Source organism: Passer montanus, unplaced genomic scaffold, assembly GCF_014805655.1.
Source record: "Passer montanus isolate IOZ18808 unplaced genomic scaffold, ASM1480565v1 scaffold34, whole genome shotgun sequence".
NCBI lineage: Eukaryota > Metazoa > Chordata > Aves > Passeriformes > Passeridae > Passer > Passer montanus.
In genome coordinates this window covers 8671577-8692183 of record NW_024368152.1, presented here as the reverse complement: position 1 = coordinate 8692183, position 20607 = coordinate 8671577, and the positions used below count along the sequence as shown (strand labels likewise).

The 20607-nt window shown below is 40.5% G+C and overlaps 2 protein-coding genes across 8 annotated transcripts in view; one reads left to right on the top strand and one right to left on the bottom strand.

The window, feature by feature from the left end:
- The window catches only part of ROCK2 (Rho associated coiled-coil containing protein kinase 2), a 104888-nt gene extending 94246 nt beyond the window's left edge, over positions 1 to 10642 (top strand). For all 6 annotated transcript variants that reach the window (XM_039715703.1, XM_039715702.1, XM_039715700.1 and 3 more), the window contains one exon: positions 358 to 10642. The gene's annotated coding sequence lies outside the window, so the exon portion shown is untranslated. The remainder of the gene's footprint in view (positions 1 to 357) is intronic.
- Positions 1677 to 19128, bottom strand: SLC66A3 (solute carrier family 66 member 3). Of its 2 annotated transcripts, XR_005628203.1 has the most exons (8): positions 18846 to 19128; positions 16665 to 16747; positions 16149 to 16218; positions 15455 to 15512; positions 14191 to 14311; positions 13030 to 13071; positions 3410 to 10929; positions 1677 to 3286 (listed from the first exon to the last, which is right to left on the bottom strand). XR_005628203.1 is itself a non-coding variant. In XM_039715704.1 (7 exons), exons 1-7 carry the CDS (start codon positions 18986 to 18988, stop codon positions 10841 to 10843), a joined length of 606 nt encoding a protein of 201 aa, XP_039571638.1. In that variant the 5' UTR covers positions 18989 to 19128; the 3' UTR covers positions 1677 to 10840. The 2 variants fall into 2 exon arrangements, 1 of the variants encoding a protein (XP_039571638.1); XM_039715704.1 differs by having other exon boundaries at positions 1677 to 10929.
- Between the last annotated feature and the right edge of the window lie 1479 nt (positions 19129 to 20607).

Below are 20607 nucleotides of genomic sequence, written 5' to 3'. Positions count from 1 at the left end.
TGCTCAGGGAACTGAGGAACCAGCTCCTGCAGAACTTAACTGGCTTAGTGCTCACAGTAATGAGCATTATGTTAATTAAATATACTGCATCTTTGTGTATTAAAAGCTTACTGATCACTAATCCTTTAGAAGTAACCATTACACTGTGCATATTGTACTTTACCCATATGTATTGCAAGGGGATTACAGTGTGTAAGGATTGCTATACTGAAGTAATGTTGCTGTTGGATGCACAGGAAAGGCTCTTCTCACAAGTACAATGATGAACCCATCTTAAAGGAAGACTTTAAAGAAGTATATTTTTGTCAGATTTACATTTGTTGCATTTACTGACCAAACTTCCTGCTTCTTTTTCAGCTAACTGCTTTCCGTGAATGCAGACACAGTCAAGGTGATAATTTTCTTCCCATTACAGCAAGACTGAAACATATCCCAAAATATATTAAAAATATATATTTTCCTGAGAGATTGTGCTATATATATCAGAGGTTTACATTTTTGCTGCAATATAAATTACTAATCTCTGAGGGTTTTCCTGTATTCTCCCAAGTGACTGATCAGTTGAGGAATGGTTGGTAAATAGTCAGAGGATATGTTAGGTAACCTTTTAAACTCTGTTCCACAAAAGCTTTCTTGGCAAGACACATACACTACATTTCATAAAAGGATCAAGAGGAATGAGTATTGAAATGGAAGAAACTGACTTTTCAGCTTTCTTAAAGATGCCACCAGCACGTCTGCACGTAGAACCGGAGGAAGATCCACCATAGTGATATAGACTGCATCTGTGAGAAGTGACCATTAAACTGTGTAAATATATTGTACTGTAATACTGCAAGAGGGGTTTAAAAATCTTTCCACTTTATTTTTTTATGCTTATTAATCAGATACCGTTACTTATTGCAGTTGCAACTATGCACTTGTATAAAGCCATAATGTTGAAGTTTATATCATTCATACACATTTATCAGAAGCTGCATGTCAGTGTTCAGCAGCTAGTATAGGTTTGAAGTATATACTAGTTTCAGCTACATCATCATGGGCAGTCCCTTTGTACCTGTCTAATTGCCTTAATTTAAATTTTTTCAAGTTTTTTTGCCCATTCCTTCTATTTAAGGAAAAAGAAAGTTTACCAGCTCTTAGGATGCAGTTTTGCTTTGTGGCAGAAAAAATAGTGCACTATTTTTACACCTATTAAGTATATCAGTGTCAACCTATTTTGAATGTATATCGACTGGTTTTAAGGGTGGAGAAGTGTTGGTTACAGAAACAACATCTGAGAGCATGGGATTTACCAGACCGTTTGCTTGTACATGTAACTGCTCATCCAGCCCTTTTTACAAACCTCAATGCTAGTTATTGACTTATATTAACCCTCATTAAGTGCTATGAAACTTCATTTTGCCTTGTTTTTGCATACTTTCCTAGATGTGTTGTTTTTTTGGGGTTTTTTTTATTTCTGGAAAATAAAAGCATCTGTGACTATTTTTACATTTCACAACACAATATCTGAGGACTGTCACAAACCTTAAGAAAAGTGAAACATACTGTAGATGTATTTTAAAGTTTTAATCTGGTTCTCTAGCACATAGCTGTAGGCATAGATAAATAATTCAGTAGTGTGTTTTGAGAACTGATAGCTGGGAAGAAAGGGCCTCAGAGGCACTTATTCTGACTTTTTTTTTAACTTGGAGTTGTACAAAAAATATAATATATATGGGCTCATTCATGATGTGTTCATAATTATCCCAGAAAATGCATGTTTTATACAACTACAGTATGTGATGTTAAACATATTGACAGTAAAAAATGTAGTCTCCTATTTGGTCTATTTATATATATATAAATATATATATATATTTAGAATATATATATATATATAAAATATTGTGTGGGAGTGCAGTAATTTAAAATATGATCTAACACTTCAATGAAGGAGGACATTTCACTTTAAAATTTTGTTTGTTTGTTTTTGTTTTTTAAAGAGTGTTGAAATGCTTGGAAGGATAGGACCATGTTTTATTTAACACTATCATGAAAGGTGGACTTGGAAACACTGAAATACTGAAAATTAATAAATATATTTACATTTTGTAACCTCTACTACAGTTCAGCTTAACAAAGCAAGAATGTATTCAGTCTTCTATTTATGTGCTCACAACGTAAAATGTTGTTTGTGAGTTCTTAAATTCAAAACTAAAATTTCATATCATTTCTGTTAGGTATTATAACCCAGAGCACAGCTACAGTGGTTTTTCCCTGCTTGTTTTGATTTACAGAAGTACGGTATATTTTTAGATAATGCAGATTTGCATAGAGTACAACATTAAAAATGTATACAGTAAAACTGTTTCCATTCACTGAATGCATAAATATTTTATATATATATATAAAAAAATGTTACATTGTGGGAAGTTCTATCCTTTTCTGAATTGGAGAATATTATATATATATATATTTTTAAATAAACTATTTGAGTAAGGTAAAATAGTTCCTGAACTTGAGAAGCTGGTAATTAATTGAACTATTTAAATATAAAATAACTACTGCAGCAGATATGGGAAAGGCAAGGGGTGTTCCAAGGCAGCCCAGCAAAGGCTGTGTCTGGAGAAGGAGCAGACTCCGAGGGAGCTGTTTGGCAGCTCCTCCACTGCTGGGGCTGATCCTTTGCACTTTCTCTCCTGGCTTGCCCTCATTTACTGTGGATGCACGGGGCCCTGCTAAGCCTGACACTTCAGGAAATGCACGGTGTGATGGTATTTGCCAGGCACAGTGGATGAATGCCATGCTTGTACAAATGGTGCTTAGCTGTCCTGGACGGAGTCGGGGAGCAGAACAGGCCTCGGGGGAGCAGGGGGCTCTGTGCTCTGACCTCTGCTCAGGGCAGAGCTGGCTTGGCACAGCTTCCTCAAGGCCACTGGGCTGAGGTGCACCAACCTCGCTTTGTACCCAGGACACAAAAGGCAGAGCTGCTCTTCTGTTCTCTCTTATCCTGCTGTGAAATGCAAACACCTCTTTAATGCTAGATCCTGGACTTTGTGTTGTTTCCTTACTGTCTAGTGGTGACCTTTTAATGTTTTTGAGAGAAGGACATATTCATGAACTAAGGAGTATTTGTCTTGAAAGTCACTGATGTTTTGACATTTTCTTTTTGTTACAGCCTTGTCCTAATCAAACAGGACATTTTTATGGCCTGAATGACTTACCTATAGACAATTCTCTCATTGCAAGTCCTTTTGTCTCACAAGGGTAAACAAGTTGTATTGCCAAGCTGCAGATTAATCTTCTGGAAAAACAAGGGGTCAGACTTGGAGCCAGAAGCTCGAGGCACTTGTATAGAAATTGCTCCTTTGTTCCCAGTCCAGGAGCTCACCAGCACAGAAGGACAGGCAGACCCCATTGGAATTACCTTGTCAGGTGTCAGGAAGACTTTTCTGCAATGTGATTTCCACTTCTGTCCTAGTTGTGTGCTGCAATTCCCTACCTCTTGTAGTCCCTGCCAAAGTACAGCCCCTCCCAGCAACCCAGCACCAAGTCTGCTTTTAACTGGAGGAAAACTATGGTGGTTCTTGTGCTTCTGAGCATGGCTGATGCTGTAACCAAAAACATGACATGGAATCACAGTAGGACTTGGAAACATGCAAGAGGCTCAAGGATCTTAGCAGTGACAGGGGCCAAATTTAAAACATCAATGAAATTTCATTTACTTTCTCTTACTGCCTCTTGAAAACACTGAACCTCCTACATTTTGAGAGGCATTCAGTCGCTCTCTGAAGGCACCAAGGCCAGGAAAGCTGCCACTGAAATTATGTGCTTTTTCTCTTTATTTCTTTTTAGTTTCTAATGTCAAGTCAGATCATGGGAAATTTGAGCCTTTCTGTTTGTAATCTTACAATGTATTAGTTTCCCATCTAGCTTTGAGAGAATCATCCTTAGAAGAGAATTATATCTTTTGGTCCCAAGTGCCTTTACCCATCCTGTGCTTGTGAGGTTGTGTGTGGGATGCTGCTGTGGAAAGGGGAAACTTATTAAAGCAAACTTCTTACTGCATTGCTCGTACAGACCCTTAATCACTTCGTTATTCTGTTTTTGAGGCAGAAGAACAAACAGTACAAGGTCCAGTCCAGTGAACTGGAGTATTTCAGTCTCTTCCACATTCCTGGATAGTTTGCTTTGACATTCATGTTAAAATAATGATTAATTTGTTTTTTCATGTAATCATAGAACATATCAAGTTGGAACAGACCTATAAGGATCATCGAGTCCAACTCTCTGCTCCTCACAGAACTACCTAAAATGAAACCATATGACTAAAAGCATGATCTAGACACTCCTTGACCTCTGGACAGTGGCTTGGTGCCTTTTTCAGTGCATTACAGTTTTTTACAAATTATCATCTCTGGACATAGTGCACTTTAAATTGAAAACATTGCTTCTTATTTTTTAAGATAATCTTCTGAATTATTTAGTTTCTATCAGAATCCCAAGGATCATAGGGTTTGCTTGCTGCTTTAAAGTGTCCCTCATGAGGGTAGGAATGATTTTTCTTTCTAATCTCTCTAAAAGATGTTGATGGAATGGTTCTGAAAATACAATTTGTGTTCAATGTCGAAGTTGCCTAAAAATTGGATAGGTGTATCTAAAAATTCAGACATATTGCCTAAATATTCAGACATTCTCATCTGAGAAATTAGACAAGTCTACTGCAATGTGTGTGGCAGAGAAGAACACTCAGAACACATCCAGCTTAGCTCTCCCCAGAAACTACCGCAATGGATGGAAAAGCTGTTGCTATAGAAACATAGCTCTTAAGAAGTGGGGATGTAGAGAAAATAATGTATTGGCACAGGATGCTAATTATCAGGTCTTATTATTGAAAATTGGGGTTTGGAATCTTTGCCTCTTTGTAGGCAGGAAGCAGTGTTTTATAAAGGTAAGAAAGCCACATCTTGATATTGCAAGGGTGAAGCCTTGGATTTGACTGCAGCTGCTTTTGCTCCAATAATCTTGTAGCAGCTGCAAGATTAAAGTGATCTTTCAAAATGAAAGTCATGGTGAAAGGTCACGAAATTTCAATTATAAGTGTATGTAGTCCTGATACCTTAATGAACTCTGGAAAGACATCATCACCATGAAAAGAAAGGGCAGAGAGTCCAATAATGTCATGTCTCTGCAGCCCTTACTTGTTGGAGGAGCTGCACAGAAATGCTTCCACAACCAAGACAACTGCATAGGATGCTTCAGTCCTACCACTTCATTTTAAGGTCGAGGCCTTCAGTGTTTTTCAGAGATGTGGGCCTGCTTCTATGCCTAGTCTTATATTGTCCCTGTGGGCCTCATGTCATGTAGTTCTTGTCATTTTTCATTACTGTTTGGGGTGGTTTTTGTCCAGGATGCTCTTGCACCACTTGATAAGCATGGCTATCCAGCAATAAGTACACCAGGCTTGTGAGATCATAGCCAGTCCTCTTGTCCTTTGGAACACCAACTGCTTAGACTTTGGGCACTGAATTGCGTTCAATATGTGTTACTTTTTATTAACAAGTTAACTGGTAGATACTTTTTTTGGAGTTACCTGAGATATTAAATCCCTTAATTTTTTTAAGACTGAAGGAGCTGGGTACCCCACCTGACCTCTGAGCCCTGTTTCATATTGGCTCACCTTGCACCGTCTCTGACCTCAACTGTTTCATTTTCTGGTGGGCTCTTGGAGCAGGTGCAGCTGGGTGCAGGTCTGGCTGCAGCTTCAGGACTTGAATCTGCTTGCTGGAACCCCTGGTCTCATGTGTCTGTGTGATGTTTTCCAGCATATTACAATCCCTGTGTCCTGGGGGCTACTGAGACTTGGTAGGATCTGTGTAGCTTTAGTCCAATCCAGAGCCATGGGGGAGGCTCCCCTGCCAGCAGCTCTGTTCTGACCTACAGCAATGGGAGTTGTATTACTGGAAGGTGGGCATTTGTGCAAACTAAAAAAAAACCAAAAAAACAACAAGGATGAGAGAGGAAAGTACCCACAAGCTGAGAGTACTGAGCTTGTTGTAAGTTGTGCTGACAGTGCAATTCATGGGGCGGGGGGGAAATCTCAAGTCAGACTCTTGAAAGACCACTCTACAGGACCTGTATATAGCCAGCTGTTCAAAGGTGAAAGAATTTCTCTCCAGTAATTATTTAAAATATGTTTTACAGAACTCAATTCGTGCTACATTAGGATTTACCTGACAGAGGCAACCCTGAGGCATAGGATGTGTGTTATTCCATTTATGATTTTCATATACTATGAGTCTTGGTACTGCTGGCCAAAGCCTTCCCATTCCAAAGCAGAAATGTTGTACGTTCCGGAGCAGGCATATGCACAGATGACTTGCAAGTATAATAAGGTAGTAAATAGAATTGATTTTCAGCATGGAGCCATGTTAGTACAGAGTTTGAATCAGAATTATCATTAGCCAACTTAACTTGTCATGTTTTAGGCTGGTGCAGGTTCTGTCCTTTACACCATTTTCCAGAATACTTGACAGATAAAACAAGGTCTCTGCCCTCTTAAAGCTCCCTCCCTGTGAGTCAGTGATACTAGATAATGCACAGAGGTACCTGTTTAGGCTTCTGGCAATTTAAGAAAGTTCTAAAATGAAATAATGAAACAAAATTGTGACAATTATTTAAACTGTTCTTCAGGTATCCCAAATTAAATTTCATCAAAACTATGATGTAAAAATATCTTATTTTACCCAAAGATTGAATTTTTTTCCAAGATGGAGATGGTTGCCCCAAACTGCTGCCAATGTAGAATGGAATAGCTGACACCTTTAACTTGAAAATGTCTGTATGTCTCTCTTGCCATTAGGCAGGAAACACCTGAGGTCCATCAGGACTCAGGTCTGTGAGGCTGGCAAAGTCTTGTAATTGGATCCATCACAAGTGATGCTTTGTCAGATTCTTACAGTGATGTTCACTGTGGTTCCCAGGCACCTGTTTGACACCAACAGTTGTCATCACCAAGAACTCTGAAGTGTCCTGGAAAACCCTGGCTCAAAATCCAGCAAATTAAATTTAGTACAAACCAAGAACTTTAGAACATCCTATTTTAAGACTTTTTTTCAGCTTCCTCGCCTTCAAAAGTGAGACATCCTTAGACCATTATTGTGAAGGTGACATTTCATGTTCTGCTTCATACATAAATACGAATGTCAAGTATGGAAGAATTTGGAAGAGAGTGGAAAAACCAGCCTGAAGAGAATTTGGAGGAAAGTCATTATTATTTATCATCAGGGAAAATACATGGCTGGGAAACTACCTCATTTTAGTTATCTCCACATCTGTGGAGTTTTTAATTCATAATAGTTCCTTGTGTGGACTCCGCTGTTATTTCCTTTTTTTATTTCCCCCCTATTACATATGTCACTAAATGGATGATTGTTTGGTGGAGGAAGAGTAATTTTACCTCATTTAAAGAAGTGAGTGAAGGTGTTCTGCAAGATTGGGGCCATTCAGCTAATTCTGAATTTCTCCAGAGTCAAACTGCACTAAAACCCAGCTCTCGATCTGCAGCGGTTGGGGGCTGTCACTGCCTCCCCACCCCACTGCGTTCTCTCGTGTTTCAGTAGATCAGGTGAGCAGAGCCAGCATTGGAAGCTGACACGTGCACAGTGTACAGGCTCAGGGGGTCAGGCAGGGACAGGGAGCCCTGAGCAGTCCCAGGAATTGCATCCCTTACTGGACTGGAGCAGCACAAGGAAAGACATCTGTGTCTGCTTTGCACAGAATGCCCAGTGCTGAGGGGGGCCCATAGGGTGGGGAGAGGATGGTGCTGCATTTGTGCTCATGCTCTGTTCGCTGAGGACGGTGCAGAAAAAATAAACTATACACATCTTCCACTGCCCACATCCATGTCCAGACCTGCAGCTTGCTGTCCCTGGACTCATCCTCACCTTTCCATAGTGAATCTCATGGTAAACGTTTTCTCTCTCATACGGTTGAAGTGAGCTTCTAGCTTACCTGCTGCCAAATCCAGTCACAGTTCCTCATAGCCGCTGCTGGAGGTACTTGGGGTTATTTAGTGGACTGTACTGGTACTCAGAGCTTCTCTTCTCACAGACAAGAAGACTCAAAGTTTTTGAAAGCCCCAGCAAGACACACACTTCGTCAGCCAGGGCAGGACAGGGTGTGTTACCTTGTGAGCATGTTGTGAACTGATACATTTGGACACCAAGTGTGTAATTCCACACCTATACAGCATTTGTGAATGGAGTTGGATTAGTTCCAGCCCTGTGGACAAGAGCTGCTTACTTGCTTACACCTTGTGCCATAAATCCAAGATGCTTTCCCTGCTTGCTTTTGCCCTGCTGCTGCATTACACAGCAAATGACCTCCCTGTTTCCACCCCGATACTGGTGAATGAGAGTTTAACAAGATTTATCCTGCCTAGGTATTTGTCTAAAGCTGTTGCCTTTAATCCAGCCACTGAGAAGATTATTCTTTACCTACTGGAAAACACAGTGTCTGTGCTTTCATGAGGCTTGCCTGGAATTTGAATGTGCCTCTGTTTATGAAAGTGAAAGAAGTTACTCTCTGAGAGAGGAAGAAGTGTGTAAAACTATTTACTGCTAGTTTCTGATTTGTTCCGTATCTCTTGCAGCTTGAATGAGAACTCATGGTCCAGCTTTCCAAGTCCACAAAATTACTTTACCTTAAGTTCATTAATTACCCAGCTTTATTTGTTTTCCTGAGTCTTTTTTTTCCCACAGGTTTCTAAGGTGATTTATTCAAAATGCATTAAGTAACCTGTTAAGAACTGTTCTTAAATGCATTTTCAGTATTTTATGATAAAAAACCATCTTGAGGTGCTGATTCTCAAACCAAAAATGGAGCAGCTTCATCTTGCTACAGCATCATTCAGGAGTGTGAAAGATATCAATAACAGAGAGGGTTTGGATTCAATACAAATCTTTCTCTATCAAGAAAAGGCTTTAATTAATTAAAAAGCAAGTGTGTTTTTTTCATTTTAAGATGCTGGAGCTCTTCAGCATTTGGCAGGTCAATATTCAGCCTGATGCTTCAAGTGTTAAGGTGAAAGCTGCCCATTTATGACCTGTAATGAATATTTCATTTTCTCTCCATATATGAAAACAATAAAAACTCAAATGCAATGAACATTAATGTAACAATGACACTATCAATCTTGAAGAATAACATTTATTCGTATCACCTGGAAAATTTATCACATGCCACCTACCACTATTTAGACCACTTCAGATACTTTACACAGCTTTAATAAAATCAGAATGTTTACAATTAATCTTTCAACCAACATAGAAAGATTTAGACTTTTTATTGGAGCAGTAAAAAACAATCTCATCTTTGACTTGCTCTCGATAACATGGGATACATGAAATCAATTCCCACAGACACATCTTTTCCCAGCCCTTCCCCCTAAAATTTAGAGTATGAAGCAGCTGTTTTCTGATGGTGAATGTTCCAATTGCTGCGTGCTCACTGGCAGAAACATCTGCTTTCCAGATCCCTTTGCTCCAGAGCAGTCACACAATTTAGAATGTTGCAAAGAAAACCTGCCTCAAATGAAGTCAGTGCAGTCTTCCCACAGTTTTCAAGGGTGTTGGGATCAAGGGTGCCTAGGTTTTTACACGCCAATCACAGAATACTGTAAGAACTCTTGGAATGTTGTATCTTTTAATTTGGGGAATGTAATGATAAATGAAGGCAAGCTATATGATTACTAATGTAACTTTTGGTTGTGAAGGCAGTACTTCCAAAACCAAAATCCTCTGCTAATAGTTGTCAAGAATATCCTTTCCCCCTTTTTACTCTTAAGTTCTACAAATTGATTAGAATTACTGAAGTAAATGTTTAAGTGAAGTCTATGTTCTTCAACACACTTAGCACTGACAGGCCAAAAATTCATGAACCACAGAGCACTATCACCAAAACCTGACAACCACAGGAGATCAGTCTGCTGAGATGCATCAAGATGCACGTCACTGTCAGTATGGATGGTGTTTGGAAATTCTGGGTGTCATTCCAGGAACTTCTGCCTGAACAGCATTTTTAACTGTTGGCCACAATTTCATTAATTCCCATACATTCTAGTCCCTGCTGTTCCCAAAATAGTATGTTGAGTGAATGAGAGCTCAGGTTACGGAAAATAATTCATAGTGGAATTTTTGCTCTCTTATCCAATAAAAACTGGGTATACTGAGGAAAGTGACTATGGGTATCCTGTATCAGCTGTATAAATTGTACTATTTAAGTGTTGCATGTAAGTGCTACAATCCCAACTGGATTTGTGACTTAGTAATTAGAACCTTATTCTGGATTGGGCCTTGACTGAGATTTTCTTCATCCTAAAATACAGACAGTTAATGTTGAACTAATTTAGTTGCTTGCAAGAAGACAAACTTCTGTTGTGATTTTTTAGTCTTGCAACAGGACAAGTCAGTATGTTGGTGCAAAATTGATCATGTATAATTGAAGAAAATTGCTTATATGTAACCAGAAAGTACTGAAGTGATACCAGAATATATATACATCTAACTATGAAATACCTTGTAGTAAAAAAATCCAGAGAAAATGTGATATCAGTGAAACTTGTCTGAAATGACCAATAAAAATATGCTGCTTAAATTAAGTATCTTATCAGAATTATTTCTAAGAGAAAGTAAGCATGAATGTACTATACTGTAAGTCTGTAAGTACTGTAAATACTATAAGTATGCTAAAGGTAAATATTAGAGAAAGAGAGCTTCCTCCATCTTTGAAGAATTCTTAAATTCTTTAAGCTTAATTATATTTTTATGGTAATGATATGTGTGCTGATGAGTGTTGTCTAATCAGTCTTTTTAGTCTTCCTGTAGTGCAGGATTGTGGCTGTGACCCAAATATTGAGAATGAGCATGACTATGAAACGGGTGAGAACTAAAAGAGAAAAAAAATATTGTAAGCATGAATCAAAAAAAAAAATCAGCTGCTGTTACAACACTGGTTTGTTACACTTTTGCTTGTGTACACACAGGCTGGTTCATATTTGGAAACTATTTTCAGCCAATTAATTTCAATTACCATGTTCAGGAACCCACACATTCTGAGCATGAATCAAAGAGAAAACAGCATTTAGCACTTGATCGTTTTCAGAGATAGCTCAAAATTATACACTCCAGTACCTTTAATTCTTTTGTAACCTGGAGAATAGTACAAGCATGAGAAGCCTCATATAAATTTATATGTACACCAAAAGTTTAATTCAGAGTCACAGCTCACGTGTCTTTTATAGTTGCATGTGTTATTTGTAATAAAGGAACTACTCTCTCTACTGCTATCTCTTAAATTTAGACTTTGAGAAGACAGGAGATACTTGTATCTGTCAGACTTTAATGACAGAAAATCTGACAACTGACAAAAAAGCAGTTTTTCAGTACCTGGGTTAACTCAGCTTTAAAAATCATAACAGCATAGTACGTCTACCTGTGAGGAGATATTTAAAGTATAGGTATGTCTGATGTCCATTTGGTAGGTGGAATATTCACAGAAATGTACACAAAACTTCGTTTCAGAACTATGTGTTATCTGACTGTGTCAATGTGTTCAGTGTTGCAACTGAATTGGAAACATTTTCCATTAGAGCAGCACAGCATCAGTGTTTGCTGGCCCTGCCATGTGCCACAGTGGGTGGTGCTGTGTTTCAAACAGCAGCTTTACCCAGCGCCAGCTTTGCTTTCCTGGTGTTTCCTCCCTCCCCAGTGAACCCCCGCCTCCCCCTCGGGGTAAATGTGTGGCTGTGGGTGATGTGGACTCAGTACCTGACCAAATCCCTGCATGAGGATTTTGCCAAATCTTTGGTGACCAGTTAACTGCACAGCCCCACGGACCCCTTACCTTGGCAAAGAAAAAGCAGCAAGCATGGGGGTGGAAATGTGGGCCAGAAATGGGACTTCCTTTTCCAGTGAAAGACCCACTTGAAATGCCTGCAAAGCTACAGCTTTATTGGGCTGCAGAGGCTGCTTAAAAATTACAAAATCCATTCAAGTGATGTTTCTGATGAAATAGTTTTGAATGAGAACAAGGAACCACCAGATGAAGTACAAAGGGATTGTTACTTGTTCTTGCATCCACCAAGCCTTGATTTTGAACAATTTACTGAAAAATCTTGACTCCCTAGCTCTTGTGATTTTCAGAAATGGGACTTCCTTTTCCAGTGAAAGACCCACTTGAAATGCCTGCAAAGCTACAGCTTTATTGGGCTGCAGAGGCTGCTTAAAAATTACAAAATCCATTCAAGTGATGTTTCTGATGAAATAGTTTTGAACGAGAACAAGGAACCACCAGATGAAGTACAAAGGGATTGTTACTTGTTCTTGCATCCACCAAGCCTTGATTTTGAACAATTTACTGAAAAATCTGTGACACTCCCTAGCTCTTGTGACTTTTTCAGGACAGTAAGAAGCTGTTACATAAATCTGCTTTATAATTTGCTGGAAATTATATATTTTAAGTCAATTTTTAAAAATTTCTTACCAGCCTACCATTTTGTTTTCAGCCTGTCATAAATTTTCTGAATGTTGGACCTGAAACTGGTCACATACTAAGCTGAACTTTAGTTTTCTAGAAGAATTTTTTCATTAAAAAAACTATCAATAAGTGAAATACTTATTACTTGAAAATCTCATTCAACTACTACAGGTTTTTTAAAGTTGTATTTTACTACATTTATTTATTTATTAAAATAGTAAGTATTTTAATACTTTGTTCTGCTATTTTCAGAATTAATTTTGTGGTGCTTTTGCCATTTGGAAAAAAAAAAATCTTTCGGACCAGTTGCACCACACGACAAGCATAAGCAGTTTTCTGGCTTTTTTTTTTCTTGATGTCTTTGCCTGATTTGTAATCCTGTGTAACTCCTGCCCTCACCATGCTAACCTATCACGTTCGTGGTTTGTTCTTGTGAGACTTTCTAACCAACTGAAAACTACTGTGGCAGCTGCTCCCTTGGAAAGGCAGAGAATTCCATACTTCACTCACCTGCGCGATCATTTGTAGTCATTAAAGTTGTAATGATTCTTGCTGTAAATGGAATGAATTCTGATTAGTGGAACACATAGCACACATACTTTAGAAAAATTATGAAATACCTGTTTTTCAACAGAAGATAATCTTGCACGAAAATATATACTGTACATATTCCCATTTTTAGTCCACTCTTCACCTTTTTGGCTTCAGAGATCAAGCTCTCAAAGCTGACTGACAATGTATTAAGGGTCTTTTTAAATGAGAAAATCACAGATATAATTAGAATTTTTACATCCATCATGCTAGATTGGATGTGGTCAGTTTATTGCTTTTCTTTCTGTTCAGCCCCTCCTTCAGGAGCTGACTGAGCTACTCTCACAGTTAAGTCAGCATGAATTAACCACTGGGAATGTTCACGTGTGTGCCCTCAGGTTTTGCAAATACAAGGGATTCAGCTTCCCTTCACACAAGGAACCTAAATGTTAATTATTTCACACTTGCAGCAGAGTAAAAGCATTTACAAAGTTTACTGTCACTGTTCACCACAACTTCTAATTACTAACTTTTTTTTCATGTAGAAATACATCCAGCATCACTTGATGATGAGTTTTATAGTGAGAATATTTTAAATGAGTTTTGTGAAGATGCAAAAGGCACTTCTGACAAACAGCTGTTCATGCAGACCACTGGGGAATTGCCACAGGAACTCCACAAATGACTGTTCATAAATTCTGTCAAGAAGTGTAATTACAAGTACCCATAGCGTTAAAGGTATTTATCATTAAGTGTGTATTCATTTGTAGACAGCTTTTCAAAATTAGCATTGTCAGGTTTACATTAGCACTGTATACCTGAAATTTTAGCACCTTTTCATGCTGGACCACTAGTAACTTTGTTAAATCATGGAACATGGAAACATTTTCCTCACAAAAACAGCCTTCCAGTTATTTCAATTCCAGTTCCCTTGCTCATATTCACACTTTAAGTCATTGGTTTTTAACATGGGTGTCAAAGATAAAACTTGTTTTCAAGAGACTGTGAGTTATCTGAGTCCCAGGCGTCAGCACTGAGGAAAACTAAGGCAAGACCTTTACCTCCTATGATTGAGTAAAGACCTATGAGAAAAGGAATTAGGAGCACTCAGTAGTTCACACCCAGTTATCCGTAGCTTACCTGCAGAGGCGTACACAGACATGCCCCAGGTCAGGGCACTCGCTTGTCCGGAATCTTTTGTCTCCCAGAGATGCTGCAGCTGAACCAGCTTACTGGCTGCACTGATGAGCGTGCACAGATTCTGAAAAACAGGTGAAAAAGAGAGAGAACCTCTGCCATGGTATTAGCTGAATAGAAGTAGTTTTTCATTTAGAATTAAAAAATTGGCACTTTTCCAGTACTTGGCAACCCAAGTGCTTTAGCTTCTTAGTAAGGAGCAGTGAAGCCAAAACTGGAAGTTGCCAGAAACAAGGACTCATTTCTGAGGTTCTGCCCAGCAAGAAGCTCAAAGAGCACAGTTGCTACTGTTGTTGACAAATGTTTGACAGAGGCAAATGCAGTAGGAAGCAAAGAAACAAAAAAAGCTTCTCAACCTGCTCCATAAAACTGTTTATAAAAGTCAGCTAAAATGAGACTGACCTAGTCTAAACAGCAAGGTTGATTCAGACCATATGTTACCATTATGTCTGGCAAACCAAACCATAAAGGAATGAGAAAACTGACAAGAATGTGTGGAAATTAGTCCAATTGGAGGGAAAAAATAGTAACAGGAATGCACTATTCACTCAGTCCCCCTTTTAAAGGGGATTTTGCAAAGGCAGCAGGTAGAGAGGACTCCACACAGGACATGCCTGGATTTCTGCTGCAAGCAAGGATAAGTGTAGGGCTTGGAAGCTTTTCTCCCCATCTGTACCATCTTTTGCATTAGCAGATCCTGTTCATCTCAATTACTTTTTTACTTTCTGTCTCCTGCTAAGAAAAGACCATCTTTAATCTTTGTAGGCATTATCAGATTGTATTTTTCTTGCAAAATTGTATGACAAGGGGAAAAAAGAAGTATGTCACAATCCCTGTTTCAAATGCTTTGAGGCTCTATTCTCTTCCTCTTGTGTTAAAGGTTTATTGGTTGGATTATGACATTAGGACTAAAGTGGCAGTAGAATTTCAACATTTTAAGTATTTGCTAGTAACAAGTAATCAAGTAACAACTTATCTCAGAACATGCCTTTTCTCCCCCCATAGAGTCTATTTTCGGTGCTGTTTTCCAGCTACTCGCAAAAGAAAGAACCTGTATCTGAGAACTGGTTGGTTATTCTGAAAGCCAACCAAAATGATGAACTCTTCCAAGGACATATATGTAGGAGAAAGTCCTCTAATAAATACTTCCAGAAAAGAAAGTCACTTCATGTGAAGATCTAATTTCAGATAGTCATGTAGCACTTACCATGGCCAGGTCTATTATACGCTTCTGCAGTGTTAGCATGTACCAGCCCACCCAAAATCTTATATTACATTAAGTTTCATAGCACTTAAATTGTAGGATACAAAGTTCTCAAAACTGCCTGAGGAATAAGCCTTTTTTTAAACATCTGGAAATAATCTTATTGAAACTTTTAAACAGACTATACAATTGAGATAAAACATATTAAAAACTGGTTGAAACACTAAGTGTTCCTATTTTTCACACTGGTTTTGGTCAAATAGTGTCTGGAGTTTCTCAAAACCTACCCCAAAACACAAGATTTGAGATTTTAACCCAAGTCCTATTTAGAAAAAAACCCAAACAGTGCTGTCTTTTTTTGCAGTAAGTACAACCTCCGTGGGCAGGAATTAAAAAAAAATAATTTTAAAAATTTTGTCATTTCTACTCTGCATCCCTGTAAAAAAGATGTAAATTAAGAATTTAGTTTACTCTTTATCAGTTGGGAGCCTTCTAAAGCAGAGCAAACATATAAAGCTTACTTCCTGCAGAGGTTTTACTGTCATCCCAGAAATCAGCATGTGAATGTTGAATACAAGTTGAGGAGTGCCTGAGAATGATTTACAGTAGTGGCACACAAGAAACAATGACATAGCTGCTATGCAAAGAACTACCAAACAAGCCACATAAAGCAAACCTCCCAGATTTCAAAGGATACATGACTGCATAGAAAAAAGCTCGTCTCACTTTTCCACTGAAATGCATAATGCAGCCCAGGAGAATGGTGTCTGCAATAAACAAAAGATGGCTCATCACAGAAAGGACTGAAGGGGCCCAAACACAACCCTAGAGAGTTCCACTGGGCACAAGGACTCTGGAAACTCCTTTTTTACAGCTTTTGTCTCTCAAATGTGATTCATGACCAAAATACTGCAAGGTCCAAAACTAAGCTTTTCTTAGAATCTGGAGTGTTTAGTATGTTTCTCTCCCATGTGGAGAAAACAGACAAAAGGATGAGTTTACATCTGTGACTCTGTGTAATAATTAGGTTTTTCTCCTCCACCTGACCATCTCTTTCAATGGCATTTAAAATAATTCAGTTTTATATGAGATGTCAATTTTCTCTTCTCCCCAACTCCAGCATCACTGCAGTGGAGCACTGTACCTACATGCAGAGACTTGGAGTGCTGAATGAGTCCCATTTCATTTCCAAAACATGGTTTACAAAAATTACCTTGTGCAATGACGACAGGAAACTCCAGGTATGTCTCCAGGGGGTAACCATAATAGATCTGGTACCTCAGAAACACAAGGAGGCTGAACAGAGAGATACAAAACATGACTGCACAGAGGGACACAAATGCCTTCACAACTTTTATACTGTTTTGGTGCTGCCAAAAGGCTCCAGATAGGTGTAGCCCTTGCTGTCAAACCAATCAAACAAAACACAGGCACATACTGCAAGCCTGATCATTCTCTAATCTGTTTCTGTTACCCTCACTGCCCACACTTCTCGCCGAGGTCTTTATGTCACAGTCTGTAGGGCACAATTTCATTTATTATAATTGCTGAGAAAGAAATAAAGGCTTCCAGATCTAGGACACAACTTCTCTCTGCAAGAGTCTTGGCATCTCCAGGATAACTCTGATTTCTTTATTTATGTCTGCAGTTCAATTTGTACATTAAAGAAAATGTCTTCCAAGCTGTCTAGACTATACTGTTATGAGGTTACTCAGAGTAGCTCTACTGGTCAGACTAAGAGTCTGTTTCTAAGTGCACCAAACAATGGCAATTTTCCTTCTTGCCATTCCACAATACAGTACCTAAAAGGAACTGAACTTTTATGTTTTCTGTACTTCCAACTCTCCTGCAAGTCCATGGGGTTACACAGAAAATTCAAAGCTGCACAGAAAACAGAAAGACTCAGAGCAGTTTTACATAAGAAAAAATATTATGGTTTCTGGTGTAGAAAAATGGCAGAAGGAACAGCCTGCCTTGTAAGAAACTGGCTTTTACAGTATTCAGAATTTAAATATCTGAACTTCCTAGGTGTGCTGTTTGATGTAGAGTCAAATCAGACTCCTAGCCACCAGCACCATGTTTCTGTGTCACCCCTCATCCTGGTCACTCTATGTTGATTTCACAAAACCAGCCCAGCTTGTAGTGGTAGTCACACAGCTCCCTGCAACTGGATTCAAAGTCTTTAAAGATAGAAGGATAAACAGTCTACTGAATACAATAAATGTTTCAAAGAAGACCAGAACTTGTAGTTGTGTGGGTACCGTGCTTCTCATGCAGGTGCTGAAGAAACATTTCCAGCTTCTCCATGCTCATCTCAAACATTACTTACAGACCCTTTTTAATGCACACCAACGCACACAAATGATTGAAGTGCTGTCACCGCTTTTCGGCTGAGGCTGTGGGGTCAGTAATCTCAGCTGGAACTCCCATTTGCTTCATTGACTCTGAGGTGTGCTCAGGGTAAACAGCAGCAACACGGGCTCAGTGCTGCGGGGAAAGGCGGGCGGGGAGCGGCCACGGCGGGACCTGAGGGCTTCTGCACCGCTCCACTGAGAGGTGTCTGTAAACCTGAGCTGTGCCCCTGCCTGGAGACGCCGCACAGGCAACTTCAGAAACACCACGGCGTTTTTGTGAGGGGATTTTCTGGATGAAACCCCCTGTCCTGGCTTGGCGCAGGGAGGTGGCAGCCGCCCGGCTGGATGTTCTGCCCACCTCCACCCCCGGTTCGGACATCGCAGGGCTCTTCAAGGTGCTTTCTCCCACTTGTACCCACACCTGAACGTGCACACACCGAGTTTATTTATTTGTCGTTTCATACAATCCTCTTTAAGCAAGACTTAATAAGCCTAGCCCATGTAAGCGCATTACAGGCTCACAAGTCTTTGGAGTTTGACGCGGCTTGTAATTTTCTTAAGGAATTATTTAAGTCTTACTGATTCGGGTGAGGGAAGCCTGTCTGACGAGTACCGCTACCTGCACCACACGGTACAGAGCCACTGAACAACCTAAAAACAGGCTTACAGCCTCTGCAGCTGCTGTATGCAAGGACATGCGTGGTCTGGGATGGTTTGGGGCGAGTTAAAAAGGACGAGTTTCCCTTTAAATGACAAAGCGGAATCACTAAAACAGGAAGTTCCTTCCCGAAAGGCTCTGTGGGCTCAGCTGGTGGGGCTGGTCCGGAGCTCCGAGCGGGGCGATGTGGCACCGCGGGAGCGGGGCGGGCTCGCCGCCCCCAGGCCGCCCCTCAGCGCACCCTCACGCCTGGCCTGAGCCGGGAGGAAGGAATGAATCCCCGGCTGCCGCGGCAGCCCCAGGGCCCCGCACTCCCGCCCGAGGGACCCGCGGCTCCAGCCGCTGCTCCCGCCGCTGTCCCCGAGTGCCCCCGCCGCCTTACCCGGCCAGCTCCAGGAGGAGGCTGCTCACACTGAGTCCCCACGCCGAGCCGGCCCTCAGCACCGCCACCAGCTGCGGCAGCTTGATCACGGCACACACGGCCCAGGTTGTCAAGTGCACCAGGTCCAGCAGCCCCGGCGCCATCCCGCTGCGGCGGCCCGGGACGGGGAATCCGCGGGGTGTGGTGGGACGGTGGCGGCGGCGCTGCCCTCACGGAGCGCCCGGGGCGCCCGCACTGCCCGGGGCACGAGGAGGGGAGAGCCGGGCCCAGCGGAGCATCCGCGGCCCCGTCCGGAGGGGCAGCGGCACGGTCACCCCCGGCCCGTGGTGCTGAGCACCGCGGGGACCGAGGGGACACCCGCGCCGGCCCCGGGCCGCTGGTTGAGCCCTCACTAGCTCTGATTCCCTCGGTGACCGAGCCGAGAACCGCTCCGCTCCAGGTTCGGAGTGTTGGTCCTGGAATGAGTCTGTTCCCATAAACAGCATCCCCGGAACAGGGATGATGTGATGCTGTGCCGGCCACGGGCCGTGTTCACCCCGGAGCAGTGCAGGGCAGCTCCGCTTTGGAGCTGTAAGCTGGAGCAGATTTCCCCCTAAGTGGAGTCCCCACTGCTCCAGCGCCCGTGGCTTTCAGGTCACTCTCTCCGGACTGCTGTGGAACTAATTCCTGCAGCAGGGATCGCACGGCTCTGACAGCAGCACTTCAGTTGTACAAGAAAAATGTGCAGCAAAATTAAAAGTTGCTAAATGCTGGACTTGTCAGATGATATTGAAACTGGCTGGAATAAACTTTGTAATGCAATTTGAAGTATTAGAAATCAGGCATTCTTTACTTGTGCAGGACACAGTGGATTTATTCTGTGTCTGGAGCGAGACTTTACAGCAAGGGTTTTTATTCATTATAACTATACACATTATTCATTAAAACATGCTTCTTATTTAATATATAAATATAATTTTCCTAGAACTAATGTGCATGCATTCACCTCTTAGTGGAAGTTTATGGTTCTGGAGGTTTATTGAGAGGGGTCTTTGGTGATTGTATTCACTGAATGCTTCGATATTAAAGTGACTTTCCTTTGAAATTTTTCTTTGTGTGTGCACTGTTGTTTTTTGTTTTATAAAATTTGCTAAAAACCCACTGTAGGCCTCTTTATCTGTTTCTCCACAGGTTCCAGCTGTGTTTATCATCCTGTGTGCATATCTTTGCTTTTTTTTTTTTTTTTTTTTTTTTTGCCAATTAGTCTTTCAGGAACTTCAGGGGAGCTGAAAATTGTTATTCTTTAAATTATTTATCCCAGGTTATTGGAGATGGAGTAGCTTCTCCAGAATATAAACCTACCTACCATACACAGTTGCTTACAAAACCAGTAAAGTTTTTGTACTTCTCAGTTTGTCAGAACTAAATAAAAGTTATCCTAGGAACATACATTTGTGCTGATTACTCATGGACAGAATCTTGGCTCTTTTGTGCCTGCATATGGCCAGGACTGCTCAGACTGTCAAATCCACACCATTAATTCAGAGTTTCACCTAGAACATAATTTTAACACGAGTGGTTATTCACAGGCATAACGTTTCTTCTTTTTGGTTTTAATTTTAATGAAAGTTGTGTTGTACTATGGTCAATAGTTCTTAAAATGGCTTCAGACAGGTATATTGCATTAATTCTACATACCCTTGGTGGTATTTTAAAACAGTATTTCTAATTCTGAATTTGTAAACCGTGTTGCCCTTCAGTAATTCAGTCATAAAAGGAAGCA